Here is a 15,731-nt window from a genome sequence, read left to right as displayed (position 1 = left end):
CGGTTGAATGACTATAATACAACCATTAAACACATGCAAACATATGATTAACGGTGGCATGCTAAATTGTTTCATTGTGAAACAGCTGGAATTATCCACTATGCAATTAACATGAAAGAATGATTTGATATATCCTTTTTCAAATTTTTATAACATGGACTCTCTAATATCCTGAAATGTATGAATCATTCAAATATGGCAGATATCCAATCCTGTATAATAAAAATGTAGATAAAAAATCCAAGTGTAGCTCTTGTGTATGAGTAGGCAACTAAAAGATTGAACTTATTAATTTTGTCATTGCACACTATCCTGATTACCACGCACATGCACTGTTACTACTTACAGACATTGGTCATAAATGGAATTTAGTTAAGTAGTTAAAGACCATAGCCTATGTCTAGTCTACATGTACTTAATCAAGTATTCAAGGATTGGGACTTGCAGTCTTTCTTAATCATTTGTTCGACCGAAACAGCTACGCTACACAACAAATATTTTTAATTTGGTCAAGTGGGAAGCATCGTTTGATCATATTTACATCATTTTTACAACCAGCCGATGCATTTTCGCTGTCACAGTATCATGGTATAATTCCAAAAATTGCATCAATTTTGACTGCATCGCGAAAATTCCCTGTGCAACTGAGTTGTAATTTGCAAGTAATGAATAATTTTATCTATATCAGGGGTGGGCAACTTTTTCGGCCAAAGGGACACATGAGATTTACGAACCATTGCGCGGGCAACTGGAATGTTGATAACCTTTTTTTAGTCGTCCGGTAGGTGCGAACCGAATTAGGTAACATTGCAAACAATACTTATATTAATACGCTCTAAAATTGATAACAATAATATGCCATGCAACTGTGCAGTGTGCAAACAGGCCCTGGTAGCGCGAAGCGCGAAATTTTTTTGCAAGATAATGACTGAATTATATCAATAAATATGTTGCTAACATACATTGGGGGTCGCATCTGTATACCACTTATGAGCTCATTTGGCAAGGACATGATTATTTGACGTTTGGACATAGCAAAATCGACGGTATCAGTGAACATGCCCCTATCATTTTGTGCAAATGTTTTGTCAACGATCTCGCTGCGAGTGCACAAGCGAAGCCGCATGTTGGACGACACGTTATCTCCTAATTGCGAATATAGTTAGCCTCAATTCTGTGAATAATATGAATTTATAATTTTCAGAAGGGGGCTCAAATACTGAATGCAAGAAATCTAGTGACAATGAATCATGCGAAGTACCGAGAAAAATTTCAAGTCAAATAAATCTGCTATGAAATATTCTACTTTATGGTCATATACGCAGATCTGGGATAAATGTGGCAGGCCCCTGGATACGCCAATGTATCAGAACTGTTGTTTTAGTCATAATCAAATTTCGCGGTCATGCTAATCAAATTTTGGTTGGCCTTGCAATTGTACCTGATGTCGTAAATAATTTCGAGAATTACCTCGCAGGCCACACCTAACCGTCTCGTATGCCAAATTTGGCCTGCGTGCCACGGGCTGGCCGCACCTGATCTGTATGGTTATTAATAACAGTGATTGGTGGTACATAAAAATTCGGTTGAAAATTATTTGAAAGCAAATGTTTTCATGATAGAGAAGTTGAAGTCGGAGTCGGAGTCGGAGTCGAAGTCATAGTCATTCTCACAAACTCCGACGCCGACTCCAGTCAGTATTTTCCCACCGACTCCGACTCCGACTCCGACTCCAGCTATTATAGTTTTCACGACTCCGACTCCGACTCCGACTCCATCAAGCGAAAATTACCCAGACTCCGACTCCGACTCCACAGCCCTGATAAGAGGTGGCCGATTTTCCTATTCCAGGATGCCACTTCACGTTATAATACAAAATCACCAATGAAATTACAAAGCGGTGCAATTTTCGAAAATACATTCAACTATTTTCACGTACCATGATGCAGTTGCTCTTTCACCCCGTTTACATGACAATTTCACTCATAAAAGTGAAAAAAACTACTTTCTACTTTACAAAATTCAAAGCATATCCTTAAACTACTTTCTACTTCACAACATTTAAATTGCACGAAGTAAGTAGTCTAGTCAAAAAACGTTAGTGGATATAGTCTAGAAATGACCATTTGATTTGGCAAACCAGCTTGATTACGCCGAAATGTGGCCACCTCTGATATGCCTGATCTAACAATATTGTGAAAAGGATACATAGATAGCTGGAATAGAATAAGTCTTTGAGCCACTAATAAATCGTCTCCTACTGTGGTTGAACGAACTGGACTCTGTGATTATACGACCGGTTGGTTGTCGCAAGGCTAACGTGCGGAGTTTACGTATGATCGCCTTACGCGATAGACGCGTGACGATAGGCTCATGACGAGCGTATTTACCGAACGGGTGTGTTTCACTCCGACTTTAGGTCGAGCTCAAGCATGATGGGGGTGGGTACGAGTCACATATTGGTGAATTTGTATGAATTCAACTGATTTATGTGCGTAATTACATGTCGAGTAGCACTTCGCGAAAATGAATCAGTTATTGTGATGATAGCCAAATACCATTTTTATATTTGAAACCAAATGCCGCAGTGCATGAGCGAAGCTAGTGACTGAATGCTCGATTTCCTGAATAGTGATCCAAAATGATCTCTTTGTGTGGAACAGTATTCCTCCGGCCATCCGACAGTCGACGAGCATGTCCACATTCAAGTCGAAATACAAGCAATTACTACTAAATAAATACAGTCCATCCTCAAGATTACCGGACCACGACTGACCTATCGATCTCGCTTCCCATGACATGCCGCCCTATTTCTTGTCGCATTCTTTTTCTATACTGTCTTCTTTACCTTCATTCAGTGTGCATGCCTCCTCTTTACATCGCCTAGGCCAAGGTGGGTGTCAGATTCCATAGACTAGGCTACTCCTTGTCGCTTCGACATCTTCCTGCCTTTTCATTGTATCGCATTTTTGTGGTGTATTGAACTGATAAAATTGCTAATAAACCAATGATGATGATGATGATGGGTGCTAATTCATGTCGACTTCGATGCAAATGTATATCCTAATAGCCACGTTCCTCGATGCGATGTGGTGGTTCCAATATTCAATATATCAGTCAAAATGAATTGGATTGCGTATAAGTGGCATTTTAAGTAGGCTATGTATTAAATTGGGACGTCCTTGTGGCAGTTGGTAAATGGAATATACGATATTCCAAATATACTATCGCCAGCCAGTGCATGGACTCTTGAGCGCATGAGCATTGAGCATATACGTATTCCATATCAGCGGTTCTCAGCTTGGCTGCTGCGGCTCCGTGAGTTTTCATTTGGAGCGCTCAACTGTGTCACGGGATAGTAAGGTATTGCAAGACACGGCAGTACTCTGTATAGCCCCAAAGGGTTGGGTGCGGATTTTATGTACTCAACATTGGATGACTCTGCGTTTCGTGATTGAATCGGCAGTAAAAACGTAACGAGTCGAGTGATTTTACGCATTTCATAATATGACTAGAGTCAAGTCGAGACCCAAAAAAATCGCGATCAGAGTTGGGCTCGAGTCAAGTCATTCAACCCTGTATCATATCATTATAAATGTGTATTCTACAACAGCATAATGATATATGAGGCGTCGCTTTACGACCTCTATCGCTAATTAACCTATCCAACCTACACTAACGTCACACATATTGCCGAAAGACATGTACCGCATACTGGTGTATTTATAGATCCGGCAGCACTACTGCACTTAAGGCTCTTGGCCCGATTCACCTCTGTTTTATGTGGGGAGATAGCTTAGTGGTATAATCCGCGGCTGCAACACCGATGGGTGCGGTTTCGAGTCCGACCGAGGTCGACTTCTGAATTCCGATACCCAAGTGTTGGAGGTTTTCCTAGGCTCCTCTTCGCCACCTCATCCGCGTCAGCGGTGTCTTACAAATGCCTAGAGGTGCGCCGTGCTACAAGTCGGCAATTACTGAAAATAAGAAAACTATCGGCCTGGTGTAAATGACCATAGTAGTCGACAAACTCCAGGAATACCCCAAAAACAAACAAACCGGTTTATAGTCTGAATTTTGCATTGGAGAATTCTCTCATCAACAGTCATAACCTTCCATACCATCAAACTATATGTAAGGATTGCTAACTTTGATTTCATTGTTGGCTATGACGAATGGGTCGACATGAAATATTCACTATCATGAAGGGGGGCGTGTTTAGAAAAGTTAGAGAACCAGTGATGGTCTAAACTAAATATTTTTATTTCAGATATGGATGAACAGCAAATAAACTCTTCTGAAACCTGTGCTGAACCATTTCCTACACAACGGTCAAAGTTTTTCTTAATATCTGACCAGGCTTGCTGCAATAATAGTAATAAAAAATCAAGTTTCCAACCAAGGCTTCATCAAACTTGATCACGCATTTGTAGAGATTTTATGCTAATCTTAACTCTTGACCAAATTCACTGGGGCCAGAAACTTTTCGCGACCCAATGTTCATCAATTGCAATCCAACAGTTTCCGAGAAAGTGAAAATGTAAATTCGAACCAATGTAATTGTAATTAGAATTGTAATTTATTACATGTTTAACAGTAATTGTAATTGTAATTTGATATTTTCAGCATTGAGTAATTGTAATTGTAATGTAATTGAAACATGCAAGGAAGTAATTGTAATTATAATTGTAATTGAATTAAAATATAGTAGTTGATCCAACCCTGATATTATTCTCATAAAATCAAAATCTTCCGTCGATTTGCCAACAATTTCGACGAGCACTGGCAAGGGAATATAAGGTCACGCCTCAACGGTCTAGGCTAGACTGGGACAATGTATTAGGCGTCTGAGTATTTCTACGTTGATAATGAGCAGAGAGTGAAACGGGTTTCTGTACTTGCTACCGATATTACCCATTTAACAAGTTGAACAGCAGTATCCAACACTAAAATCCTACGGCATATGAAATCAAGATTGCCACGTATACCAGTGTTGGGATGACTCGAGTCACCTTTTTCGTATGACTTGACTTGACTCGAGTCACTTTGCTAAAATGACTTGACTTGACTTGACTCGGCGTATCAAAAATGTGGATTGACTCGTGACTCGGAGCAAAATTCACGAGTCAATTTCAAGTCATCAAGTAATAGGTGTCGATAAATATCACTGTATCTTCCATGTGTTTGAATTATTCGCGAAGCGCTGGTGTAACCCGTGAGAGCTACAAATGATGATGTTTTACTGAGCCTTCATTGTTCTCTCGCTAACAAATTGACCACAAGCGAAGTGATCGAAGCTTACAGCTTATGTTGTCGTAAACTATAGTAGTAAAGTAATTTAATAGCAAAATGTCCACTTCTTTTCTCTGTTCTTACCTTAGCCAAACCTTGAGTTTTATTGAAATTGAATTCGCCTATAGGCTATATGCTCCTCAAGTTCTCAACCATTGGCGCAGGCTCGAATTGCGGCTATATAATTACTTGCGCTGTTTTTCAGTTCTACGTATATGTGAGCGATACCGCGCCTTCTTGCGTGTATATTTAACTCTATATTCGTTTATCGCTTCAGAATCAATGGCCACTCAAGCTGTATTTCAGACAGCTAGCAAAATGCAATGACGTAATCATGTCTCATACTTCGAAAAGGCAACTTGACTTGATTTGTGACTTGACTCGTGACTTGACTTGACTTGACTTGACTCGAGTCACCTCCAAAAATCGAATGACTTGACTTGACTCGAGTCACCATCGAAATTCGATTGACTTGACTTGACTCGAGTCAAAATGTGTAATGACTCGAAATGACTCGTGACTCGAAGGTGGTGACTTGATCCCAACACTGCCACGTACGCCTGCTAGATTTTTTTACATCATACCCCGATATCAATTTTATTGTGAGCATCATTCGCTGACTACTTACATGTACTGTATTTCGCTCTTGATGTTTTATGATTATGCGTCAAGCTCACAACAGGGAGTCAACAACGGAAAGCTGGATATTTCGAGCAAACTTTTGTAAGAAAGCAAGTAAAATGTTTTGGATTGTCAAGGTGCTTGCTTACTGCTTGCTTATCACAAATAAATTGATCGCAAACGCAGTGATCGGAGCTTATACAACAGCTTACGTTCTCGTGAACTTGCTCACCTTAGCCAACCCTATTGTATATTATTTAAATCAAACTAATATAGCTCATTCGTTTTTATTGTATATCACGGATATGTAGGTAGGTAGAGTACAGTGTTGGGATGACTCGAGTCATGACTTGACTCGAGTCAGACTCGAGTCACTTTTTCATATGACTTGACTTGCCTCGAGTCACTTTGCTAAAATGACTTGACTTGACTTGACTCGGCGTATCAGAAATGTGGATTGACTCGTGACTCGGAGCAAAATTCACGAGTTAATTTCAAGTCATCAAGTAATCGGTGTCGATAAAAATCACTATCTTGCATATGTTCAAATTGTTCGCGCAACGCTGGTGTAACCCGTGAGAGCGACCAATCATTCAATGATCGTGCGTTTTAATGAGCCTCCATTGTTCTTTAACAAATATATTGATCGCAAACGAAGTGATCGAAGCTTACAGCATACGCTGTCGTAAACTATAGTATAGTAAAGAAATTTAATAGCAAAATGTCTATTCCTGTTCTGCGTTCTTAACTTATTGACCAAACCTCTGAATTCGAAAATAGTTTACATAGTCCTCAACAATTGGCGCAGGGTCGAATTGTATCATATCAATATGCAAAAGGGTAATGTATTGCATCCTATCAATTCGTTTCTTTATTTTGGCTGGTAACTATAAACTGAGGCTGTGCAATTACTTACGTAGTTTATTAGTTCTACTTATATGTGAGCGATACAGCGCCTTAGTTGGGTGTATATTCAACTCTATATTCGTTCATCGGTTCAAAATCAATGACCACTCAATCTGTATTTCAGACAGCTAGCAAAATACAATGACGTAATCACGCCTCTTATACCTCGAAAATTCAATTTGACTTGAATTGTGACTTGACTCGTGACTTGACTTGACTTGACTCGACTTGACTCGAGTCACCTCCAAAAATCGACTGACTTGACTTGACTCGAGTCACCTTCGAAAATCGATTGACTTGACTTGACTCGAGTCAAAATGTGCAATGACTCGAAATGACTCGTTACTCGAAGGTAGTGACTTGATCCCAACACTGGTAGAGTATAGAACTATATCATTTTTAAACTTTCTGCGATTTCCTATGTTAACCTGTATTTTGGCTGATAGCTATACTGCTATACTGGTGTAGTTGAACAGATCTACGTATGCGTGAGCGATACGCCGCCTTCCCGCGCATAACCAACTCTTTATTCGTTCCTCGATTCAGAATAAATGGGTACTTCATCTGTATTTAAAACAGTTGGCCAGATGTAATGACTTTGAATCAATCAATGAATCATTTATTTTGTCACACCAGTGAAAATCCGGTACGGACCAGGATAACGACGAGGGGCCGCAAGGCCTTAGTACACAGTCGCCCCCTGTAGGAGTATAACATGTCTGATACTTTGAAATTTCAACTTGACTTGACTAGTGACTTGACTTGAGTTTGACTCCAAATGACTCGAGTCCAATGTTCCCTCTAATTTTTCAAGAGTCTGCTCAAACACGCCAATTCACAGCGCAGGCCCTCGGACAACAGTGCGAAACCACCCTCCAACAGGGTGATAAAACTATCTACTGGGGGCTTCGCCGAGCAGACCCCCCTAGGGCTCTAGGCTTTTTGTTCGGTACTTATCATCTATATTGGGTGCCCAATTGGTAGTAGCGTCGCTAAACACGCGAAGCGCGAAAAAATTGTATAATTCATGATTGCATATTGTCCAATATGATCGGGAATTGCCTATATATTGCTATCAATAATGCTCACATAATCAGATATACTGGTAGAGCTGATCCAGTGAGGTGTGTTGGAATAGATTGGCCCTCTAAATAATAATAAAAAATCTTCGGGCGTACCCGTTAATATAATGACTTCGCTACATGATGCTATTTCCTGACCCCCTATCTGCTATGTCAAAAGATATTGAAATCGTCAAACTACTAAAGTAAAAGACGTACACGATTTCCAATTGGTATTTCTTAACTGAAAAATAATGTTCCCTCGATATGGCATTTGTCTTGTTGTGGGACTCGGATCGCCAGGACAGGAACATTCGGCACCTGCCATTTAGGCGAGTATGGACATGGACAACTACACAGACATTTGTATTAATTGTAGATATCGAAGTTTTTGGCCAGCACCGGGGCAGTCTTTTTCGCCCAAGGTTTTCTCGCTGCTGATCGTTCTGGCGCACTTCTTGGAGTCGCATGTTACATAGCCTTTAGCTTCATATGTCTTGGCACGTCATGGTGCGGTAATGGCCGACGCCCAACTGCCCATTTTTATAAGTCATGCACAATTTTTGTTGGGAAATGGTACCGAATAATCAGATATCTGACAATAATGACTCGCGCGTAGCGCGAAGAAAAATTCCCGAAAAATTCCAAAAAATACACCATGATTTATGATAATTCTCGAAATAATTTTGGACCCCCTTCGAGCTCGGCCCCTCTAATTGGGTGGTTTGGGGTGCGAAAGTTACGGTCCTGAGTAAATCTTACGCAATGCTCATGCCACGCGGAGAATGCTATATTCGTTAGTTCCTCGCAAATTAACTTCGAGCTAGCCCATTGTTATTTATTACTTTGTTAAACCATGTTATTTCGCCATGCCCAGAAAATAATGCGCTATTGAAATGATATTAGTATCACTCACGCGTACGAGGCCACACTAAAAAATATCTTCCGTGAGTCCCACGTGATTGTGAATTCTCATTTCTTCACGGAGCGCAATAGTTATCTTTGCAGGGCGCACTTGTACCTCGGTTCCAGACTTCAGTGATAACACTATTTGGCCCTGGCAATGTTCTATCTTTTCACGAATCTGCGCGTCTGCGTGGTCCCTCATCTCTAATTTCTTGTGCGCAGCGTAGATTTTCTGTGCGCAGAGACCGTTTCAGCACTGCCCATTTGCGCACGTGCGCAGCTTAGAGGAAACATTGTCCGTAACGTATAGTTGCAACATGCTGCTGGGGGAAGCGAGTGGCGCAGTTGGTTAAGCGCCAGCGTCACGACACCAATGGCAGTGGTTCGAATCTCGGTTCGGACCAACTTCTATGTGTCGGAGGTTTATCTGGGCTCCTCATCGCTAACCTCACTGCTATAGCAGTGTCTCTAAAAGCCCAGTATGATGGTGAGCCGCGCCAGTGACAAGTCGGCAGTAAAGAACGACTCCGGATGCATGAAAGAGAGAGAGACTGAAGAATACGAAAGCAAAGACCCTGAACATTACTGATATCATTGTCGTGGTGTACATGACCTTAATAGGCGATAAACACCACTGTCGTATGTGTTCAATAAACCAAACCAAACCAAACATGCTGCTGGGTGTTGTTTGTTCTCTTTATCCATGTTATAATTGGTGACGACTGACGAGTAAGTAAGTAGTACGCTCCACATCTGTAACACCAATTTCATTTCAATGTGCTTTCTGATTTCGATATGGGTATTTATGTATAGGCCCCACCATTAGAAATTGTGTTGAAAATGAACAGGGGCTACGAGAAATCTTATTGGAAGCACGAGGGATACGATCGGTAAAGTTAAGAAACAAGGCTATTACTATGGCTTAATAATGATTATGTTTAAGTTGTTATTGACATGTTCCAATAATAATCGAAGGAGAAATCTAATGCGGATTTAATTTGACTTTGGCAATGCCAGTAACAATAGCATACTTATCACGACTACATCAAAACCAGGTTTAGGTTACACCGCTCAAATGCTCTGGTATCAAATCAATCTTCAGTAGATTTTAAAATATTCTACATAAAATTGTGGCACGTCAAAGGTCCACTAGCTGCAATATTATAACCCGACAGTTTGACAATGTCATGATGCATCCTCTCACATGATGTCTATAACTCATTATTTTAACAAATTATGCCCAGCACAAAGTAATTTTATTTAAATATTTGAAAAGGTGATTTTCCCGTGTCAAGCGTGAATAGTACGATAGTAAATTACATTTTCATGATGTTTGTGGAATGCCTGTCCGCAAGCTTCCGTCAAATACGGCCTGCTGGGAAATTATACATTGAATATCCCTAATATTGATGCTGCGGCCCGCAGCGTCATCAAAAACTGGAAATTGGCCGGCGAGTACATTTGAGTTTGAGACCTCTGTTTTAAATAGTATATATTGTAATATTTTAGGGCCGAATTCTTCAAGGGCCGAGTTCACTGGCAACCATAATATCAATAGGCCTATATTGATTGTACATTCATAATATAAAATCGGAACTAACCGAAAACTATTATTGCACTGATTGCTAAAATGCTAACATATATAACTTTTTACCGGGTCAGGTCGTTGAATCCACATCAATGATGAGAATCGGCATTGTACAAAACAATATTCAATCGGCAAAACAATGCACTGATAATCACTCCATAGTTGGTATTGTTCACATCGACCTGGCGTGATCTGTCGTACTCTCCTCAATAGTTGAATCTTTCACACCGGGTTGTCCGAAAATAATATGTTCAAAATATACCTGGTAAACGTTTTGGCACTCCTTCGATATAAAGTGAAGTGTTCCCCATGAATAGCCTGTAAACCTTGAAAAGTAACAAGGAGTACTCGTTAAGATTGATCGCTGGAAGGATTGTACAAATTAGATGATTTATGCAATTGTGAGCAACATTCTATGGCATCTTATTCATTGAAAGGTTAGGAAATGATTTTGTAATCTTCATCATTGTATAGTGTGTACGTCTATGGTATTTTATGTAAAACCTTCGTAACGTTTCGCTATTTGCATCACGCTTTATGACCTGAGCATTAGCATCAACTTGCATTTGTATGTACTGCTGCCTGAAATACCCAGGTTATTTCCTCAGCAAGTAAGTAAGTACTAATAGGTACTAATCGCTATCGGAGTTATTCCCCATTTACTATTGCATCAAGGCATCCACTGTGCATTTCGTCGTTGTTTTCTATTTTCGTTTTTTTTTTACAAACCACCATAACTAGTAAGCATGAGTGTATGTATGTATCTATTCTATATACGTGATACTAATTTTCTAGTTTCCGTCTTCACATGAACATCGTAAGGACCATAAATCGCCGACACCCGTCTATACCGTTATAGAGCCAGTTACATGCTATTATTACTGTGTGTTTTTTGCTTTGTTATGAGTATTTTTTCTTTGCATACTCATTCTGATTATTCCGGTTGACGAAGAAATAGATCTCTATTTCTCTCTCTCTCTCTCATCCCTCAGCATAGACTCCTATCGATACGTAAGCAAGCAATCTCACATGCGATACTCAAGCGTTGATTGATTGCTTACGTGTTGATTGGAGTCGATGTGGAGGGACGTGCACATCTGGCCGGCAGATCTGATGGAAAGGTGAATAGTTAGGTCAACTTTTTGTTGTCGTGTTGCTGGTGTGCCCTCGCGGCAAGTTATGTTTTAATCTTAGTAATAAACTTCGCATAAGCTATCGCGGTCCATGATGGAAGCGAGTATGGTGGAGTGGTCGATATCACAACGTCGATCAAACAAGCGAAATTGGTAAAAGATTTGCTGAAACCTGGTAGTGAAAAGAGTGATGAATCGCGCATCGATGAAAACGGCAACGACCGGGCATTGAAGTTGTCTTGGGGATACTGAAGCGTGCATATGGTCAGTAGGTCAGATAAGGACATCACCAAACGCGAAGAAGTTGAAATTGATCGAGATCTTATCGATTACACGGGCCCCTGTTAGCGATCATGGGTTAGATAGCACTGTGATGAGATTATGAGATGGAGCGCACTTGCGCCATCAAAGTTAATTATATTTCCAAATCAAACTCGTCCCGTTTAATGCTGGCAAATGGAGTACTTGACTGTCACGGTATTTTGAGAATGAGCAGTTGTATAGAAACTCTATGGCAGATTCGACAAAATTACTTTAGGATGTTTTGTGCTGCTCACATTCCTCCTGAGTTTATAAGACCGTGTATTTTTGTTCTTCAGTTATTTTGTATTAAAAAAAATACTAACCAACTGCTTAAAATGACACTACAACAAAGTGGCACGGGGGAAGAAGTATACGATTACGGGCAGTTGGTGAAAGGCGCCAACATAAACTTCCGAAGGAGTGATGGTAATTAAATCGAACTCATCGTATAGTTGTACTCTTGGCAGTGCAGTAGTATCAATGAATTATTTGTACCTACAGGAAAAGTTCATAAAGCTGTCATCACGAAGCTGGATCCTCCCGGATATGTCACCGTGGAATGGTTTGAGAGGGGACCAACTACAAGAGAAGAGGTAAAATATTAGGTTACATACGTGAAACCACATGCAAAATGTGTTTCCCTCTTGCCACGACCACCAGCCGGCAATACAAAACATGATGAAATTCGGTCGGTGTGTATCGGTGACTCGAGCTATTAGGGTTAGCGTTCAGGTTTATTGATTAATGAGACGTGGCCGACTGAGGTGTGTCGTCGTCTTTGCTTCACACCCTAGACAGGTACCTTATTTATGTGATTTATCCCTTGCCTCAGAGATCGCAACCTCTCTCTCACTACCCTCAGACCTGTGTATGAAGTACAAAATGTTAGCAGGCCCCATTGGACTAGACACTAATTGGTTATTCATTCAATCAAGGATCAATCTCTGTAAATATTATAGTGTATTATTTAGTCTAGGTCAGTGGTTGTCAACCTTTCTGAGGTCGCGCGCCGGTAAAATTTGTATGCTATAGTCTATATATGATACGGACCGGCCAAACTTTGAAAATAAACATCAACATCAAACATGGTGACTAAGGCAAATGTATGCAACTCAAATGTAGTTTCGAAAACTTCATTTAATGTTCCCATTTGATATTATATATTTACGCGAGATTCTATAAAAGTTTTTCATAAGCGAAACTCACGAAGTCCTCTTAAAACCACCAGTTTGATTGTGACTGCTTGCTATCCTTTGAAAGAAATACGACTTTGCCGTTTGCTACTCTACTGCCAATGCCAATGGTCGCTTACTTGTACTGTCAGATGTTTCACAATGATGAGCTCAGGATTAGGCCTGAATGCTATTTAAATCCGTAGCTGCTACTGATGTAATATATGTTTATCATTTGATGTGATCAATATCAGAGTCATACTCGGGTCATTACGCAAGACTCGACCAAGTCATATGATTCGAGACTAGGACGGCCAAAACCCACATTTCAAAAATGGGACCAGATACTACTAAAGGTCAGGAACAGTAGTATATTATCAATGCAAACCATTTGATATCACCAAACAGATTTATAACAGTGGTTTTAACAAGACTTCAATTGGAGACTGAGCAGTCAACACAATGACTTGGACTTGTACTCGAGTCATTATCCCATGACTCGGACTCGAACCTCTGGTCGATGACTTGGACTCGGACTCGAACCTCTGGTCGATGACTTGGACTTGGACTTGACTCGGTGACGAATTGAAAATGACTCGCCTTGACTCGAGTCAAAACTATAAAAGTGAGATTGACTTGTGACTCGGAGCCTTGTGACTTGGTTACAACCCTGATCAATATATATTTGATATTGTTGCAAAAGGTGGTCAGAAACAAAGTACTTCTACTTTTTGGCAGTAATCGAGTTGTTTCCTCTACTTCTGGTACTTACGCAAGTAGATCTGATTTCCTGTAGTTCTACTTCGTAATATTTTGGGATATACTTACTATCTTCTCGCTATATTTTCAGTTTGTCAAGTAGAATTAGTTTAAGAAAGATAGTCTGAGGAATCTCGGGGCTCTTTTCACGTAGTACCCACATTTAATATTCATAAAAGTCAAGTAAAAGCCCAGAATTTTGTTGCGCTTCGCGCACAGTAATTATGGCGTGAAGAATATGTTTTCACGAAAGTATCAGTGAATATAATTTGGGTACCAGATTGCTTGGTACCGCTCACACTGGATTATCGCTCATATCAATTATTTCATCACAGTAAATATGGCCCTCCATATCGGTTGAAACTACCGTTTCCCAATCTAGCAATTAATTATCCTTTCGTAATCTAGCAGCCCATGACGTGTCCTGCTAATCTGGAAAATACGACTATTTGAACGTTACACCTGTTTTAACGAATCACCTTGGAAGCTTTATGGACAAAAGACATGAAATATATTATATATTTTCCGCTTTTTAAAAGTGGTATTTATATTTCACTTTCAATTCCGAGTACCGTATCATACTTTGAGTTCTAATTACTTTCAGTTCTTTTGTCTGCACTAAATATAACTTTTACGATCCACAATATTTGCTATTAGCGTATACTAATCGCGTAAAGTGTTGAAACCGTATCCGATACAACTTCTCCGTACTGCTCTTTGCCTAGACTTGAGGCCTTGTAATATAGGGTAGGGAGTCAGGCCATTATATTCTCTAAAACGGAGTCTTCCAGTAAACAAAGGGTTAGTATTGCATTTTCGTATCAATACCATTATTTTCACCCCATGATGCGACAGAATGCTTTTTCTATCGTGTATTTAAAACTCCTGGAGCTGGAATGCATCAATACGAATCAAGCTCTCTACACCGTGCGCATAGCTCAATATGCAGCTTTTGTCGGTCCATGCGAACGAGTTTTTGAAACTACTTACTTGAGTAGATTTAAAGTCGGTCCATTCAACTTCTACTTCAAGTAGTTATAGGTGGCTTATGGAAGAAGTACTTCTACTCCCGTACTTGATTATATTTTTTCGTCGCTACATCTACTTCTACTTGAGCAGCTTTGTTGACCACTTTGACCACCTCTGGTTCTGACTAAATCCATATTAATTGCAGTAAATACAACATGGCATTCATTCGGTTTCTATAAATCTATGATACCCATATCTCACATTCATTGACAGTAGGGATGGTGTGAACGCGAGGTTCATGTTCGCATTCGTTGTGTGAACCTCGTAAATTTAGAGGTTCGCGTTCACAACAGAACCTTGGTAGGCTCTGCACTGTGAACCTTTTGGTAAATTGTAATTTTCACTCCATTATAAGATTTTTGGCTCAAATTTATTGCATTTGAACTGCGGGCCACTCCATGCATGGTGCTGGCAGTGACAGCAAAAAAATCAACACTAAATGAGCATGCACCATGCACCTCGACATCCTTGAAATTTGTACATGCTTTATTGCAAAAATTTTCGCGGAATATCCAGCTTTCCGTTTGTGAATATTTAGTGACTCTCTGCTGTGAGCTTGACCCGCAATCGATACACATAGTCAGGGAATGATGCTTATAGCCAACCAATCAATGACATTGATATTGTCTTCTGATGTAAAAAATCGAACGGTCGTACTGGGTCAATCTTGACTTCATATCTTTACTGTATCATAAAAACAACATCCGTGCGATTAAGGTGCGTGCTACTGCTGCATAACTTGTTGTTTGTGGTATCGGTAGCTAGTATAGAAACCCGTTGTACACTCTGCTCAATATCAATGTAGCAATACTCAGACTCCGAACACATTGTCCGGTCTGGCTAAGACCATTAAGGCGTAAGCTTGTGTTCCTTGGTAAGTCCTCGTCGAAATTGTTGGCAAAGCGACGGAATGTACTGATTTTATGCAATTATTATATCCTTTGATTACCGCGGTTGATAC

The 15,731-nt window shown here is 40.1% G+C and overlaps 1 protein-coding gene across 1 annotated transcript; it reads left to right on the top strand.

Annotated features, from left to right (window-relative positions):
- Positions 1-12,139: 12,139 nt before the first annotated feature.
- Positions 12,140-12,415, top strand: LOC145459744 (kinesin-like protein KIF2A). The gene is made up of 2 exons (XM_080338295.1): positions 12,140-12,236; positions 12,312-12,415. The coding sequence occupies exons 1-2, from the start codon at positions 12,146-12,148 to the stop codon at positions 12,413-12,415; spliced, it is 195 nt and encodes a 64-aa protein (XP_080194421.1). The 5' UTR covers positions 12,140-12,145.
- Positions 12,416-15,731: the final 3,316 nt, after the last annotated feature.

This window comes from Botryllus schlosseri, unplaced genomic scaffold (genome assembly GCF_051294905.1).
Source record: "Botryllus schlosseri isolate E-star unplaced genomic scaffold, Bs_hap1 Bs17a, whole genome shotgun sequence".
NCBI lineage: Eukaryota > Metazoa > Chordata > Ascidiacea > Stolidobranchia > Styelidae > Botryllus > Botryllus schlosseri.
The sequence above is the reverse complement of the archived record's forward strand: the minus strand, read 5'-3'. Positions and strand labels throughout refer to the sequence as shown.

Coding starts and splice junctions, on each gene's coding strand:
- LOC145459744 (XM_080338295.1), top strand. CDS start 12,146: ATGACACTACAACAAAGTGGCACGGGGGAAGAAGTATACGATTACGGG. Junction 12,237..12,311: donor AAACTTCCGAAGGAGTGATG/GTAATTAAATCG, acceptor TTGTACCTACAG/GAAAAGTTCATAAAGCTGTC.